The 17,627-nt window shown below is 42.5% G+C and overlaps 1 protein-coding gene across 1 annotated transcript in view; it reads left to right on the plus strand.

The window, feature by feature from the left end:
• The window catches only part of LOC143768177 (uncharacterized), a 381,688-nt gene extending 364,305 nt beyond the window's left edge, over nt 1–17,383 (plus strand). The window contains exons 16-22 of the mRNA XM_077256867.1: nt 5,367–5,419; nt 9,316–9,463; nt 9,593–9,772; nt 9,855–9,978; nt 10,060–10,157; nt 10,356–10,446; nt 15,975–17,383. Coding sequence (XP_077112982.1) covers nt 5,367–5,419; nt 9,316–9,463; nt 9,593–9,772; nt 9,855–9,978; nt 10,060–10,157; nt 10,356–10,446; nt 15,975–17,173 — 1,893 coding nt within the window. The 3' untranslated portion in view covers nt 17,174–17,383. The remainder of the gene's footprint in view (nt 1–5,366; nt 5,420–9,315; nt 9,464–9,592; nt 9,773–9,854; nt 9,979–10,059; nt 10,158–10,355; nt 10,447–15,974) is intronic.
• The last annotated feature ends 244 nt before the right edge of the window (nt 17,384–17,627 follow it).

Below are 17,627 nucleotides of genomic sequence, written 5' to 3' on the forward strand. Positions count from 1 at the left end.
CTAGGTTCACACTGCGTTAGCAGCAGCCCGTTCAGCACATACGCTAACGGGCTGCTGCTAGCGCAAGTGCCGGCGTTTGCATCCCGCTAGCGCAGATAGAGCTCTGCTAGCTCTATCTACGCTAGCAGTGACGGACCCGGAAACACTGCAGCCCGCGTCTCGGGTCCATCACTCAATGGCGGCACATCGCTAGCGCACGCCCATTGTGGGCGTGCGCTAGCGATGGGTCCGCCATTGCATTCAATGGCGGCATTAACGGACTACGTTACACCGCGTTATACCACGGTGTAACGTAGTCCGTTAAACGGGTCACACTAACGCAGTGTGAACCCAGCCTTATACAGAGAATAAAGAAAACACGGAATTAAAAAGTCTGATCTGGTTGTGTGGCTTGCTAATCAAGATTTGTATAGTCTTCACAAACCTATAAGAATTTTTTTTTTAACAAATAAAATTATTATGTCAGATATTGTTATGCAGGCCTTATAAAGCTAGCCCTAATCAAAGGGCAATAATCCGGTAATGCATTCCTCCCAGTCATGTCCAGGGAGCCATCCAATGCTCACCTGAACAGCAGGGTGCACAAATTTCCTCCATTGGCTAACGCCAGGCAAGGCAGCGTCCTGTGTTGCCTGGCAATTGGGACACACAGCATCCCATGTCTCCCGGTCTCTTGGTCTTACACAGAATCTGGGGATTTACATTGAAATAATTCTTAAACCCTTTGTTCTAGCCATGAATTCTAATACACCAGTGACCTCCTAAGAAAGATCGAAGGATTGACCCTGGAACAGAACACTATTTTAGCTAGTGTTGTTGTAGAGGTACTATATTCTTCTATGCCACATTCTAAAAGTCTGGAGGCAGTGAAATGCTTCCTCAAAAGCAGGTGTTGTCAGTTCCAGAGGCATAATGAATAGTGATGAGCAAGTGTACTCGTTGCTCGGGTTTTCCCGAGCATGCTCGGGTGGTCTCCGAGTACTTATGACTGCTCGGAGATGAAGTTTTCATCGCCTCAGCAGCATGATTTACAGCTATTAGCCAGCTTGATTACATGTGGGAATTACCTAGCAACCAGGCAACCCCCACATGTACTCAGCCTGGCTAGTAGCTGTAAATCATTCAGCTGCCGCCAAGAAAACTAAATCTCCGAACACTAACAAATACTCTGAGGTCACCCGAGCGTGCTCGGGAAAACCCGAGCAACGAGTATACTCGCTCATCACTAGTAATGAATTCTTACAAGAAGGACTCAAATTCCTTTCCACAAAGAATGTCTTCATGTTTGAGAACAAGTACTTCCACCAGCACAGGGGCACTGCGATGGGGTGCCCTTGCACCTTATCATACACTAATCTACTCTTGGGCTGGTGGGAGGATACAGTTGTCTTTGGTGAGGAGTCTCTATCAGGCAGTGAAAATATTGTAATCTGGTTAAGATACATTGATGATGTCATTTGGAAGGGCATAGACATGAGTTTTACAGAATTCGTTTGGATCTTAAATGTTAATAATCTTCACTTTCAAAACTAGCAGTATGAAATTTTCCTTTATTGACATCTTGATTGAAAGGACAGCGGATGGCACCCTTGGGGATCAGTACCTTGAGAAAGCCCACAGCCAACAATTCTTTACTCAGGTGGGAAAGTAGTTATTCCACGCCACGAAAAAAGATCCCTAAGGGACAGTTCCTGAGGATACAGAAGAACTGCTCAGACATTGCTAATTTTAAACTACAAGCAGGGTGCCTAAGGAGGAGATTCCTCGAGAGGGGATATCCAGATAAAATTCAGAGAAAAGCATATAGAGAATCCCTAAAGTAAAATAAGACTGATTTAATTTCTTCAATCCCCTCAAAATTGTCAATAATGCAGGCTTGTGCTTATTCATCACATTTAATAATGGAGCTCAAGATTTGAGATTAATTCCAAATAAACATTGGCCGATTTAAAAAAATGGACTGCAACATTGGGGAATTATTAACACCATTCCCACAGATTACTGACACAAAAGGTAGATCTTCTAAAGATCGTCTAGTGAACAGACACTTCACAACTCCCTGACAATCTATACAGCTTTCTTCTTAAACAATCGGCGGCAACAGATGTAGTGGATGTGTGGCGTGTAAGGCCATTGATGTAGTTAAAACCTTCTACAACCCCTGGCAAAAATTATGGAATCACCGTCCTTGGAGGATGTTCATTCAGATGTTTAATTTTGTAGAAAAAAAGCAGATCACAGACATGGCACAAAACTAAAGTCATTTCAAATAAGAACTTTCTGGCTTTAATAAACCCTAAAAGAAATCAAGAACAAAAAATGTGGTAGTCAGTAATGGTTACTTTTTTTAGAACAAGCAGAGGGAAAAATTATGGACTCACCCTCTAAATTTCAATTCCCAAAACTAACACCTGCATCAAATTAGATCTGCTTGTTATTCTGCATCTAAAAAGGAGTGACCACAACTTGGAGAGCTGTTGCACCAAGTGGACTGACCTGAATCATGGCTCCAACACGAGAGATGTCAATTGAAACAAAGGAGAGGATTATCAAACTCTTAAGAGGATAAATCATCAAGCAATGTTGCAAAAGATGTTAGTTGTTCACAGTCAGCGGTGTCTAAAATCTGGATCAAATACAAACAACATGGGAAGATGGTTAAAGGCAAACATACTGGTAGACCAAGGAAGACATCAAAGCGTCAAGACCTGAAACTTAATGCAATATGTCTCCAAAACAGGAAATGCACAACAAAACAAATGAGGAAAGAATGGGAGGAAACTGGAGTCAGCGTCTGTGACTGAACTGTAAGAAACCGCCTATAGGAAATGGGATTTACATACAGAAAACTAAATGAAAGCCATCATTAACACCTAAACAGAAAAAAACAAGGTTACAATGGGCTAAGGAAAAGTAATCGTGGACTGTGGATGACTGGATGAAAGTCATATTCAGTGATGAATCGAGAATCTGCATTGAGCAAGGTGATGCTGGAACTTTTGTAGATTTATAAAGAGGACTGTCTGAATAGAACATGCAAATTTCCACAGTCATTGATGATACAGGGCTGCATGTCAGGTAAAGGCACTGGGGAGATGGCTGTCATTACGTCATCAATAAATGCACAAGTTTGTGTTGATATTTTGGACACTTTTCTTATCTCATCAATTGAAAGGATGTTTGGGGATGATGAAATCATTTTTCAAGATGATAATGCATCCTGCCATAGAGCAAAAACTGTGCAAACATTCCTTGAAAAAAGACACATAAAGTCAATGTCATGGCCTGCAAATAGTCCGGATCTCGATCCAATTGAAAATCTTTGGTGGAAGTTGAAGGAAATGGTCCATGGCAAGGCTCCAACCTGCAAAGCTGATCTGGCAACAGCAATCAGAGAAAGTTGGAGCCAGATTGATGAAGAGTGCTGTGTGACACTCAGTAAGTCCATGCCTCAGAGACTGCAAGCTGTTATAAAAGCCAGAGGTGGTGCAACAAAATACTAGTGATGTGTTGGAGTGTTTTTTGTTTGTTTGTTTTTCATGATTCCATAATTATTTCCTCAGAATTGAGTGATTCCATAATTTATTCCCTCTGTTTGTTCTAAAAAAGTAACCATTACTGACTACCACATTTTTTGTTCTTGATTTCTTTTAATGTTTCTTAAAGCTAGAAAGTTGCCATTTGAAATGACTTTAGTTTTGTGCCATGTCTGTGAGCTGCTTTTTTTCTACAAAATTAAACAACTGAATGAACATCCTCCAAGGCCGGTGATTCCATAATTTTTGCCAGGGGTTGTATAAGGCTATGTGCACACTTTGCGGGGTCCTCTGCGGGTTCTCCCGCAGCGGATTTGATAAATCTGCAGGGCAAAACCGCTGCGGTTATCCCTGCAGATTTATCGCGGTTAGTTTTGCGGTTTCCGCTGCGGGTTTACTCCTATACTATTGATGCTGCATATGCAGCAATATGCAGCATCAATAGTAATGTTAAAAATAATAAAAAATGGTTTATACTCACCCTCTGACGTCCGATCTCCTCGGCGCTGCACGCGGCGGTCTGGTTCCAAAGATGCTGTGCAAGAAGGACCTTCGTGACGTCACGGTCATGTGACCGCGACGTCACAGCAGGTCCTGCTCGCACAGCAACCCTGAGACGGACAGCCGCGTGCAGCGCTGAGAGGTGAGTATATAATTATTTTTTATTTTTATTCTTTTTTTTTTTACACTAATATGGTTCCCAGGGCCTGGAGGAGAGTCTCCTCTCCTCCACGCCGGGTACCATCCGCACATGATCCGCTTACTTCCCGCATCGTGGGCACAGCCCCATGCGGGAAGTAAGCGGATCAATGCTTTCCTATGTGTGCAGATTCGCAGCGATTCTGCACAAAGAAGTGACATGCTGCGGGTTGTAAACCGCTGCGTTTCTGTGTGGTTTTTCCCGCAGCATGTGCACAGCGGATTGCGGTTCCCATAGGGTTTACATGTAAATGTAAAGGCAATGGAAACTGCTGCGGATCCGCGGTAAAACCTGCAAAATGTGAAGATGGCCTAACAGAGCCATAAGGAAAAGTTAAGATATTAGATCTTTCAGAATCTGTAGAAGTGAAGGGGTTATCTATAGGGCCACATGTGTCTGTGGTTTAGATTATGTTGGCAAGACTACAGGAGAGTTTAGGAGAATAGGGGAGCATCGTACACCTCGTACACACACGGCTCCGCTCCGTACACCTCGTACACACACGGCTCCGCTCCGTACACCTTGTACACACACGGCTCCGCTCCGTACACCTCGTACACACACGGCTCCGCTCCGTACACCTCGTACACACACGGCTCCGCTCCGTACACCTCGTACACACACGGCTCCGCTCCGTACACCTCGTACACACACGGCTCCGCTCCGTACACCTCGTACACACACGGCTCTGCTCCGTACACCTCGTACACACACAGCTCCGCTCCGTACACCTCGTACACACACGGCTCCGCTCCGTACACACACAGCTCCGCTCCGTACACCTCGTACACACACGGCTCCGCTCCGTACACCTTGTACACACACGGCTCCGCTCCGTACACCTCGTACACACACGGCTCCGCTCCGTACACCTCGTACACACGTGGCTCCGCTCCTTACACCTCGTACACACACGGCTCCGCTCCATACACCTCGTACACACATGGCTCTGCTCCGTACACCTCGTACACACGCGGCTCTGCTACATCCACCCTGTAAACCCCTCCTGACCCCACACATAAACTTCCCCTCATCCAGCACCATGACAACCAGCACAGGAGAGTCCTGCATACACTGAGGCCCCTGATCATGTGACCCCTGACTCCTCCCCTCCTGTGACCTCATCACAGGTCCTGTGCGCACAGAACAGCCATATATGTGGTGTGCGGCTCTGCAGGTGGAGGTAGGTGCTGGAGATTCCCCATTACTGGGGGGTGGGGGGCAGTAACCCCTTCAGTACTAATACTGGGTGGTCCGGCTGTGTTGAACCCCTATGTAATATGTTCTCCCCCAGGTAATCACATATGTTTGGTAAAATCCCCATATTCTGATGCAGTATCCCCACCCCCCCGGCCCCTCAGGCAGCCATTGCTGAGCATTCTCCTTAAAGAGGTGGTCCACTACATTGTACAATGCAGTAACCCCTTCAGCGCTGAGACTATTTTGGTGCTTTTCTGTTGTCACAACATGATGTTTTTGTTCCATTTCGTCTGATACATACGACCCAACTATGAAAGATGGGAAATGTGGAAACACATTTTGCTCACACAGTACAGTGCCATTTTATTGGACCCTACATGGTATAACGTTCCCACAATACCGCCATCCCCCCCCCCACACACACACAGCATAATGTTCCCACAGTACCACCATCCCCCACACACAGTATAATGTTCCCCCAGTACCACCATCCCCCACATACTGTATAATGTTCCCCCAGTACCACCATCCCCCACACACAGTATAATGTTCCCACAATACCACCATCCCCCACATACAGTATAATGTTCCCCCAGTACCACCATCCCCCCACACACAGTATAATGTTCCCCCAATACCACCATCCCCCACATACAGTATAATGTTCCCCCAGTACCACCATCCCCCCACACACAGTATAATGTTCCCACAGTACCACCATCCCCCCACATACAGTATAATGTTCCTCCAGTACCGCCATCCCCCACATATGGTATATTGTTCCCACAGTACCGCTATCCCCCCACACACAGTATAATGTTCCCACAGTACCGCCATCCCCCACACACACAGTATAATGTTCCCACAGTACCGCCATCCCCCCACACAGTATAATGTTCCCCCAGAACAACCATCTCCCCACACACAGTATAATGTTCCCACAGTACCGCCATCCCCCCCACACAGTATAATGTTCCCCCAGAACAACCATCTCCCCACACACAGTATAATGTTCCCCAGTACCGCCATCCCCACACCCAGTATAATATTCCCATAGAACAACCATCTCCCCACACACAGTATAATGATCCCACAGTACTGCCATCCCCACACCCAGTATAATATTCCCATAGTACCACTATCCCCACACACACAGTATAATGTTCCCCCAGTACCATCCCCCCCACACACAGTATAATGTTCCCCCAGTACCGGCATCCCCCCGCACAGTATAATGTTCCCACAGTACCACCATCCCACCACACACAGTATAATGTTCCCCCAGTACCGCCTTCCCCTACATACGGTATATTGTTCCCACAGTACTGCCATCTCCCACACACAGTCTGGTACCATCCACCCCGGCTCAGATCAGGCTACTTTCACACTAGCGTTAACTGCATTCCGTCACAATGCGTCATTTTGCCGAAAAAACGCATCCTGCAAAAGTGTTTGCAGGATGCGTTTTTTCACCATTGATTAACATTAAGCGACGCATTGTGACAGATTGCCATACGTCGCACCCGTCGTGCGACGGATGCGTCGTGCAGTGGCGGACCGTCGGGAGCAAAAAACGTTGCTTGCAACGTTTTTTGCTCCGTCGTAAAAGTCTTTTCCGACCGCGCATGCGCGGCCGGAACTCCGCCCCCACCTCCCCGCACCTCACAATGGGGCAGCGGATGCGCTGGAAAAATGCATCCGCTGCCCCCGTTGTGCGGCGGAGACAACGCTAGCGTCGGGAACGTCGGCCCGACGCACAGCGACGGGCTGAGCCTGACGCCAGTGTGAAAGTAGCCTTAGTGGTGCTTCCTCCTTTTAGTCTAATGTGTATGGGGCCTAAGAGATATCTTCTTACACTCTGCCTCTGGCAGGGCCTAGTAGACTTTCATATGTTACAGGCCCAGAGGCCATTTATAAGCCTCCTGGTACTATAGCAACCCAGCAGCTGACCACAATCAAGTAGTGACGGGGGGAATTGGGCCGAACAAGGGAGTCCTCTAACTCTGACAACCTTCTTAAATGCTATAATTGTTATCAGCATAGGCAAATAATTAAATAGCCGGAATTATCTAAGCAACCGTGCCCATACCATGCATGTGATAAACAAGACCGTTCTAGTGCCAAATTTTTTTTTTCATCTAATATTTAACATTTGATAAAAGGAGCACCATGTGTCTTGTACTCTTTCTGTGGTTTTTATAATAATTGTTCCTGTGAATTTTATTTTGAAAAATTTGAACACCAGCTTTTTCTGTAATCGAGGAGTAAAGCTTGGAAAAATATACCCAGAGGGAAAAAAAAACATTAAATAAATGCCACAGCACTGTCCATGTAGACTTTACCACAGTCATTGCTGTACGTTACAAATAACTCCTGTCCATCGTGTTTTTGGAAGAAAAAATGTTTTGTGCTTCTGTGTGTGAATCAGACATGAGATCTGACACGAACGAAGATTACAGCTTGGGGAAGACGGGAAACATTCATACAGGCGGCTGGTGGTGATGGAGTCAGTGATGGACTCTGGCCAGATATGTTTCTAGAGCCGTAGTAGAAGATGAAGATGTCGTCTTTATCATGAAGTATTTATTTCTCGTGTCACGTGTAATGAATATCTCCTGCAGTATTGCTAATGCCGATTCCAGTGTCGGTAAATGAGACGAGAATTAGCGTTATGGAAGATGAGTCTATGAGAAACGTATTCAGCTGCCGACTCCGAGGAAGAAACTGCTTGTTGTGTATGGCCTAAAATATATAGGATTTATTAGTAGATATAAAGAAGAAAAAACTGAAGACTGGAAAAAGTAAAAATATTATTAGTCCCATTACTGTTATGATCCGGTGACCTTGGAGCCGCATGAGAGACTTTCTCAGGAGTAGGTGGTACCTATACTGACCGCAACCCTAAACTAACACCGCAACTAGAAGTAGCCGTGGGATGTACCTAACACGTCCTAGACACCTCGACACAGCCAGAGGACTAAATACCCCTATAGATGGAAATGGGAATTCTATCTTGCCTCAGAGCAGAACCCCAGAGGATAGGCAGCCCCCCACAAATATTGACTGTGAGTATGAGAGGAAAAACACACGCAGGCAGAAAAACAGGATTTAGCGAAAGAGGCACTTCTAGCTAAACAGAAAAGGATAGGACAGAATTCTAAGCGGTCAGTATTAAAATCCTAAAAATATCCACAGCAGATAATACAAATAAACTACATCTAACTAAAGACATAGAAAGTATATCTGCATCTCCTGAGAATCCAGCATGACTGAAAAATCCAAACAAAGTCTAAGCTGGACAAAAACACAATAAATTGCACTGAATTGCAAAGCACACTGCATGTGTGCACAGAGACAAAAAAACCAGACACTTATCTTAGATGAATTGGCAGCAGGGCATGAGGAGCCAGAGAGAGATGCAATCCCTCCAAGTACAATGGACAACTGGCATGGACTCATGGATTCTGCACACCTAAATACCTAATAGAGCTGCAATTAGCAGAAACACCTGCCCGGATTACAACCCCAAGACAACTGCACTACCACCAACAACCACCGGAGGGAGCCCAAGAGCAGAATTCACAACACATTACTGATCCCCCACAACCCCTGTACCACCACTGCTGGGTCCCACGCCAGTCTCTGTATTTTCTGATCACATAAGATCGCTACAGCCAATCAGTGGCTGAAACAGTGACCAAAATAACCAGTGAATAAGACAAGCTGTCACCAATTCAACTAATGTTCCAGTGTATACGAACTAACAATACAACATCTACATGTTATTTTTCCTCATGTATTCCCTTATTATCTCCAGTAATTGTATTATTATATGGGATCTTTCTGATGTTACATCAGCTGCATCTTCTTCCCATTCAGGTCCCTACAATATCGGATCCTCTCTGGAGATCTTTTATATAAGAGAATTTTCCTAATTTACCCATCAAGGATGGATAGGAACATTAACAATAGGGCAGAGAAGATATTACACCTCACCCTAGAGATCCTTTTCCGGCTTACTGGAGAGGTGAGAGATTCTGATGATGTCACATTACATCATTCTTATCTATTGGAATAACAGATGGACAGAACTGGAGAGGTGATGACTCTGGAAATGTCTGTAGTGAGATTTATTAATGTGTCTCTCCATAACCAGGAATACACAGTAGTGAAGAAGACCTCTAGTGAGCGCTGTCAGGACCCGGTGACAGAGGGATGGGGAAGACCCCTGAGCCCAATCACGGGGCCTCCATCTCACCCCCTCATACATGAGGACAGCAATAGCCAGAAGATATTAGAACTCACCTACAACATGATTGAGCTGCTGACTGGAGAGGTGAGACTGCTGGGAATGCTGGGACATTATACAGTAACGCTATGAAGGGATCGGGGGATAACGGTATCATTGTATGTGTCAGGTTCCTATAAGATGTCATGATATCGTTGTCTATTTCTCCATGGAGGAGTGGGAGTATTTAGAAGGACACAAAGATCTGTACAAGGACGTCATGATGGAGTTTCCCCAGCCCCTCATATCACCAGGTAATAGACAGGACTAAATACACACAGTCTATAATTATCTGTATGTAAAGAATGAATTCAGTCCCTCTGTGTTTCCTCCAGTTCTATTCAGTAACAGGACAACACCAGAGAGATGTCCACCTCCTCTTCTTCCACAGGACTGTAAACAAGAATATCCCGATGTTCCTCAGTATCATCAGGTAGATGGAGAGAAGGTGTCATGAGATCTCCCCTATGATGTGTAGATGGCTGTGAAGGTCTTGTGCTCAGTCTTGTTTTATCCACCAGTATTATATGTTTTATACTTGTGTAATGAGAACAGTGGAGATGGCAGGATTAGAGCTGATCATAAATGTGACTTCTCCATCTGTCTGTGACTTTTACAATATTTGTTTCAGGGTGAAGATCTGACCCATATTAATACTATAGAGACATATGTGAGAGGGGATGAGCATTGTAAAGACGAGATTCCTACATATGACTACCCAGGTGAGTAGTAACCAATAAATGCAGAGAAGTCACAGATTCTTTTGGCTATGGTTGCTTTATCTTTGGTGTCCCGATTACTTTGGGCATTGGAAGTTCTTCTGTTGGAGAGAGACCTGTTCTGGCCAGAGCTTACACCCCGGAGAATGCACCCTAGTACTTGGCATTAGAAGGTGCTGGCCCTTAACTTCCCAGATCTATAAACTGCAAAGCTAAATGACAGTGTACGTAGAATGTGCTGACAACAGAAAATCATGTGAAGAAAAATATAATCCGAATGATGGGCCTTGCTTTTATGATGAGACACCAGTCCAAGTCCTTTTTCTATATGTGATCCAACATAAACAGTAGACACATAAAAACAAGAAATATAATACAATCATCATTATTTTTCTCCTTTCTTTTCCTATTTATTCGCTTCCCCTCAGCTCTCCCCTCTCCATTCAGAAGGGATTAAAGAAGAGAAAACCCTTCAATCAATAATTCTTGCCGATATTTCCAAAATTATTTGCTTCTTCTTATCCGGGCTATTAATTTATTGAGATGTGTAGCTTGTCCAAAGATGTTGTTAGATAAATATATTTTTAGACGTTATCGAGTCCTTAAAAATAATTCTTCTTGCAGATAAAAATCATGAAGTAATTAGATCCTTAGTAGGACAATCCAGCTTGACTCCTATAACAAAAATGAAATGACAAAACAATATTCAGCCTCTCAGCAACAAATGAGTTAACTGGTTCCCAAAATTCCCTAATTTCCCGGCAGACCCAATACATATGAGATAGATCGGCCGCCTCTGAGTTACACCTGGGACATTTAGAATTTTTAATATATCCAATTTTCTTTAGTCATTAAAAGTTAATTTTTATTTGTACTCTTTTTATTAGGATGTAAAAGTTTGGTCACCCCTAGTCAATATTACTGTTATTGTGAAAAGTTATTGTGAACAAGCTGAAGAAAAAATGATGTATAAAAAGAGCTAAAGTTAAAGATGACACTTTATATTTTAGGCAAAAAAATGTCATGTTTTACATTTTAAAAATTGCAAAAAGGAAAATGGGCTGATGCAAAGTTTGGGACCCTTGGAGATTTGTGTGCTCCAATATCTTTGATGAAGGTTTTTAGACCTTTATAAGACTGTTAGGCTATGTTCAAGGGTGGACATAACGCATGTGCAGCCGATGCTGCAAGGCGGCTAACACTGAGGGCAATCTGACATTTCTCCGGCCCCAAGTCTCCGAGGCCCCTGGCCAGATTGTCCACATGAGCGGTGGGCAGGGAGTGATCCCTGCATTTCCGCTGTCTACAGGAGAAAATGGCTGCGGAGCGGAGCTGCAGGGATCTGTCCTGTGCTTCCTGCCCGCGCTTCCTGTCTGACAAAGCAGCCGTGGCTGGAAGACTTCAGCATTCAGCTCGCGGCTGTGTCGGAGAGAAAGCTGCTGGCATTGACGACGCTGTGGCTGCCGGGGAACATGCGAAGAGGTGAACTGTGTGGGTTGTGGAGATGTGTGTGTAACATGCAGAGAGGTGAGTGGTGTGTGTGTGTAGGTGGTGGAGAGGCCAATGATGGGGGTGGTGGGGGAGAAAGCAATGATGGTGGTGGTGGAAAGGGCAATGATGGGGATGGTGGAGGAGGAGGCAATGATGGAGGTGGCAATGATGGAGGTGGTGGAAATGGCAATGATGGGAGTGGTGGGAGAGGAGGCAATGATGGAAGAGGTGGGAGAGGAGGCAATGATGGAGGTGGTGGAATGGGCAATGATGGTCTTGGTGGGGGGGAAAGCAATAATAGAGGTTGTGGAAAGGGCAATGATGGGACTGGTAGGTGAGAAAGCAATGATAGAGGTTTTACCATGTCATGTACTAGAAAATGAGAAAAAAATTACAAGTACGGTGAAATTGCAAAAAAGTGCAATCCCATACTTGTTTTTGTTTGGTTTTTTTACTAGGTTCACTAAATGCTAAAACTGCCCTGCAATTATGATTCTCCAAGTCATTACGAGTTCATAGACACCAAACATGTCTAGGTTCTTTTTTATCTAAGTGGTGAAAACAAAATCCAAACTTTGTTAAAAAAAATTAAAAATTGCACCATTTTCCTATACCCATAGCATCTCCATTTTTCATGTTCTCAGCTTGGGAGAGGGCTTATTTTTTGAGTGCCGAGCTGACGTTTTTCACTATATCATTTTGGTGCAGATATGATCATTTCATCATTCGTTTTGTGGCGACCAAAAAAGTAATTCTGGTGTTTTGACTTTTTTCTCGCTTTGCCATTTAGCAATCAGGTTAATCCTTTTTTGTTGATAGATCGGGTGATTCTGAACGGGGCGATACCAAAAATGTGTATGTTAGATTTTTTTGTTTTTATTTTGAATGGGTCGAAAGGGGGGTGATTTGAACCTTTATATATTTTTTATATTTTTAAAAACTTTTTTTTTATTTTTGGCATGCTTCAATAGTCTCCATGGGAGACTAGAAGCTGCCAGAACCCGATCGGCTCAGCTACATAGAGGCGATATCCCACAACTGACAGTAATAATTTGGACCAAGTTTCCTTTTTTGCTTAAATTTTTTTTTGCTTGAAATTTCGTGATAATTGGGGGTGAAGTTTTGTCTCTTAGTCTTTTGTTTGTTTTGTTATGTTAGTACCCAAATATTTGAATTCGGAAACCACTTCTAAGCTAGAACCTGAATATGAAGGTAGGTTATCATAATTATCTAATGGGAGTAAGGCTATGTGCCCACGTTCCAGATTTTTAGCTTTTTTTTAGCGTTTTTGCAGCGGTTTTCCTCTACAAAAACGCTTACTTTAAGCATCCCATTATTTTAATTTATTCCGCAATTTTTGTGCCCATTCTGCGTTTTTTTCCGCAAAAAAAAACACAGCATGTTCATTATTTTTGCGGAAAATCTGCGGATTTGCCTCTATATTATTGTATTGGGATGCTAGCGTATTGGGATGCAAGCGGATTTCCTGCGAAAGGAGTCCCGTTTTGATCAGGAAAATTCTGCGAGCATTCTGCAACGTGGGCACATAGCCTAAGACTGATTTGTTCCAGTTGATCTTTTAACCCAAATATTTCCCAAATCTTTCGATAATCTCCATCGTCACTGGTAAAGTATTAGAAGTCTCCGCCAAGAACAACAAAGTGTCGTCAGCAAAGAGGGCCACCTTCTTTTCCATTGCTCCTGTACGGAATCCTACTACATCCGGATGTTTCCTGATAACTTCGACAACAGGTTCAATAGCCAATGACATTCAGAATATTTAATATATCCAATCTTCTGCATAAAAGTTGGGAACGGTGCAACTTGTAAATAACTATAAATTGGAACATTCTCCCATGTGACGTAGAGAAGAACATTATCAGAATTTACAATTATTTCCAATTGTGTAAGATAAATCCAAGATCTGATTCCCAGAATTTATTCTCTTTTGAAAGTCGATTCATTGAATGTTTTATAGGGAACTAATTCTGCCTTTACAGATTTCAGTTGACAGTAAATAACCCATGAAAGGATATGTTCACCCAAAACGAAAAGCCGGGGTGAAGACTGAATAGAACGTCTTAGGCTGCTTTCACATTTCCGTCTTTTGCCAAGCGTTGCAATGCGTCGTTCTGTTAAAAAAAACGCATCCTGCAAAGTTGCCCGCACGATGCGTTTTTTCCCCATAGACTTGTATTACCAACGCATCGCGACGTATGGAATTCCATACGTCGTGCTCTAGATGCGTCGGTTTTTGGCGGACCGTCATAGCAAAAAAATGTTCAAGGGAACGTTTTTTCGTACGTCGGGTCCTGCAATTTTAAGTGCGCAGGCGAGGCCGGAACTCCACCCCCTCCTCCCTAGGACTTTAGTATGGGCAGCGAACGCGTTGAAACACTGCGTCTGCTGCCCACGTTGCACAGAATTTTCACAAAGTCCGTCCGTACGTCGCGCCGACGCTTAGCGACGGCCGCGTACCGACGGAAATGTGAAAGAAGCCTTATCTGCAAATAAGGAGAGAAATCTGAATCCTCTAATCCTACTTGTATAACAAATCCCTCTATTAATATATGTGAAAGTGAATAAAAAAAGGAATAATTACAGTTCGGCACTGTAAGAAATGAGGGAGGTAAATATTATCCCACAGTGGGCACATGGAGGCCAGGCAGTAGTGATGAGCGAATATACTCATTACTCGAGATTTCCTGAGCATGCTCGGGTGTCCTCCGAGTGTTTTTTAGTGCTCGGAAATTTAGATTTTCTTGCCACAGCTGAATGATTTACATCTGTTAGCCAGCATAAGTGGGGGTTGCCTGGTTGCTAGGGAATCCCCAAATGTACTTATGCTGGCTAACAGATGTTAATAATTCAGCTGCGGCAATAAAAACTAAATCTCCGAGCACTAAAAAATACTCTGAGGACACCCGAGCATGCTTGGGAAATCTCGAGTAACGAGTATATTCGCTCACCACTACCAGGCAGCCCACCCATATGAGCTTTTAACAATTCCTCACAAAATTTAGTTAGGATAGGATAAAAGGATAGCAATTAATACATAAAGGTCAGATATTCGTACCTTCAAGAGCCTGAAAGATATTTTCTCTTAAGAATTCTATAAATGTCCATTATATAAGAACTTGTACTAGAGCCATTCATTGTTGAGTCTGAGAGGCCAGAAAATAAAAGTCCCCCTTTATTAGAATGGTAAATGTAGTTAGCCCTTTTATGACCAGAGTATTTCTAATTTTTGCACTTTTAATGATTCCTTGTCTTCTTCCAAGAGCCATAACAGCTTTTTTAACAGCTTTTTTTTTCAGTGAACATGGACGTCTTCGCGCTTGTGTTTTTGTGGGACAAGGTGTAGTTTTAATTGGCAGCATTCAGTTTACTATAAAATGTACTGAAAAATAGGGGAAAAATTATAATTGGGAAGAAATTGTGAAAAAATGCAACTCTGCCATTGTTTGTTTTTTTATTTTAAGAGATGAAAAAAATATAATATTGCAAAAACTAAATTTTCCCTTCATGTTGGCATTTTCCAAGACCCATTTACTGATCAGGTAAGTTTTTGTTGGAACCAATTGGCCTAAGGCCGGTTTCACACTAGCGTTTGAGTCCACAGCGTACGGTTTCGTACTTTTTTCCTTAAAATCTGCAAACATCCGCATGTGTCTTACATACCTATGTTTAACATTGTGTACTCAGGGACATGCGTTGTATGCGGATGCACACCCGTGTGTCGTTTTGACGTGCCCCCCAAACGCAACATGCGGACCCAAACGCTAGTGTGAAACCGATCTAAGTAACATTTTTAGCTGGTGTATTATACCTGTCTGGGAGGCAGAACAAACAAACAAGGTTGAATATCTTACTCTACTAGTTTGTGCTCTGAAGTCTAGTGTTTGATTGTCAACTAGTTTTGTCTTAGTAAATAGTTTAATTTTTCTACATAACGTGTAATTTCTATGTATACTTTAGAAATGTTATACAAATATATTTTTAAGGATATTTTATTAAAAAATCATTTTTATTATTGGCAGATGACTGTACCAGGAGATCAGAAGGTCAAATGACATCTTCATTTTTTAAATCAGACGACCTTGATATCACACAAGATATAACTGAAGTGAATGCAATTACTCTGGTTATTCCATCATCCCTTCACAGCAAAGATCTATCATCTCATCCTTATAGACAGGTCCTAACTTCTGATTCATCACAGACTATTAAGAAAAATGAAAGTCACAAAAGAGGAATTGAAAATCGAACTGCTCTTAAAGCAAAGAAGCCATTTTCAAGTACAAAATATAGAAAATGTTTTTCCCTCAAAATGTCTTTTGGTACTCAGAAAAAAATTCCCACAAAGGAGAAAAGATTTTCTTGTGCAGAGTGTGGGAAATATTTTAACCGTAAATCAGAACTTGTTAGACATGAGAGAGTTCACACAGGGGAGAAGCCATATTCATGTTCAGAATGTGGGAAACATTATACAGATAAATCATATCTTGTTATACACCAAAAATCACACACAGGAGAGCAGGCCTTTTCATGTTCAGAATGTGGGAAATGTTTTAATCTAAAATCGGCTTTAGTTATCCATCAGAAACTTCACACAGGGGAGAAGCCATATTCATGTTCAGAATGTGGGAAATGTTTTGTAGGGAAATCAAATTTAGTTGTTCATCAGAGAATTCACACAGGGGAGAAACCTTTTTTATGTTCAGAATGTGGAAAATGTTTTGCAGATAAATCAACTTTTGTTAAACACCAGAGAACTCACACAGGGGAGAAACCTTTTTCATGTTCAGAATGCGGGAAATGTTTTATAAGGAAATCAAATTTAGTTGTTCATCAGAGAACTCATACAGGGGAGAAACCTTTTTCATGTTCACAATGTGGGAGATGTTTTAATCAGAAATCAGATTTAGTTATCCATCAGAGAGCTCACACAGGGGAGAAACCTTTTTCATGTTCACAATGTGGGAAATATTTTGTAGATAAATCACATCTTGTTAGACACCAAAGAACTCACACAGGGGAGAAGCCTTTTTCATGTTCAGAATGTGGGAAATATTTTGTAGATAAATCACATCTTGTTAGACACCAAAGAACTCACACAGGGGAGAAGCCTTTTTCATGTTCAGAATGTGGGAAAAATTTTGCAGCTCAATCACATCTTGTTAGACACCGGAGAATTCACACAGCAGAAACCATATATTTCGACAAACAGTACGCATAACACAAGACAACACATAACAAAATACAGTCAAAGTAACTATAAATAAGTAAATGAAAAAGAAAAGCAATTTAGAACTTATATTAGAATTAAAATATAAGCAGTTCCCAATAGACATCTCTTATCTAAAGAGCAAGAGAACATTAGCATTACATATTTCATATTGTTTATTTATATATTGACTACATAGACAAGAGTATTGTGACCCCCCCCCCCCCCAAAAAAACAAAACAAAAAAAAACAACATTTTTTCCTCTTTTTTTTCCTAGCGCCCAATCTTGGTGATCTGCCATTCATTACAGTTTCTGTAAATCAACAATCTCCATGTCTGAACAAATATCTTTAGTTTGTGTACATTACAGTAATAAACATGTTCATGTTGCAAGTTATGATTTACATCTATGATCCATGCCTTCTTTGTAGGAACATCTGATGGGAACCACATTTATAAAAGCAC

This window comes from Ranitomeya variabilis, chromosome 4 (assembly GCF_051348905.1).
Source record: "Ranitomeya variabilis isolate aRanVar5 chromosome 4, aRanVar5.hap1, whole genome shotgun sequence".
NCBI lineage: Eukaryota > Metazoa > Chordata > Amphibia > Anura > Dendrobatidae > Ranitomeya > Ranitomeya variabilis.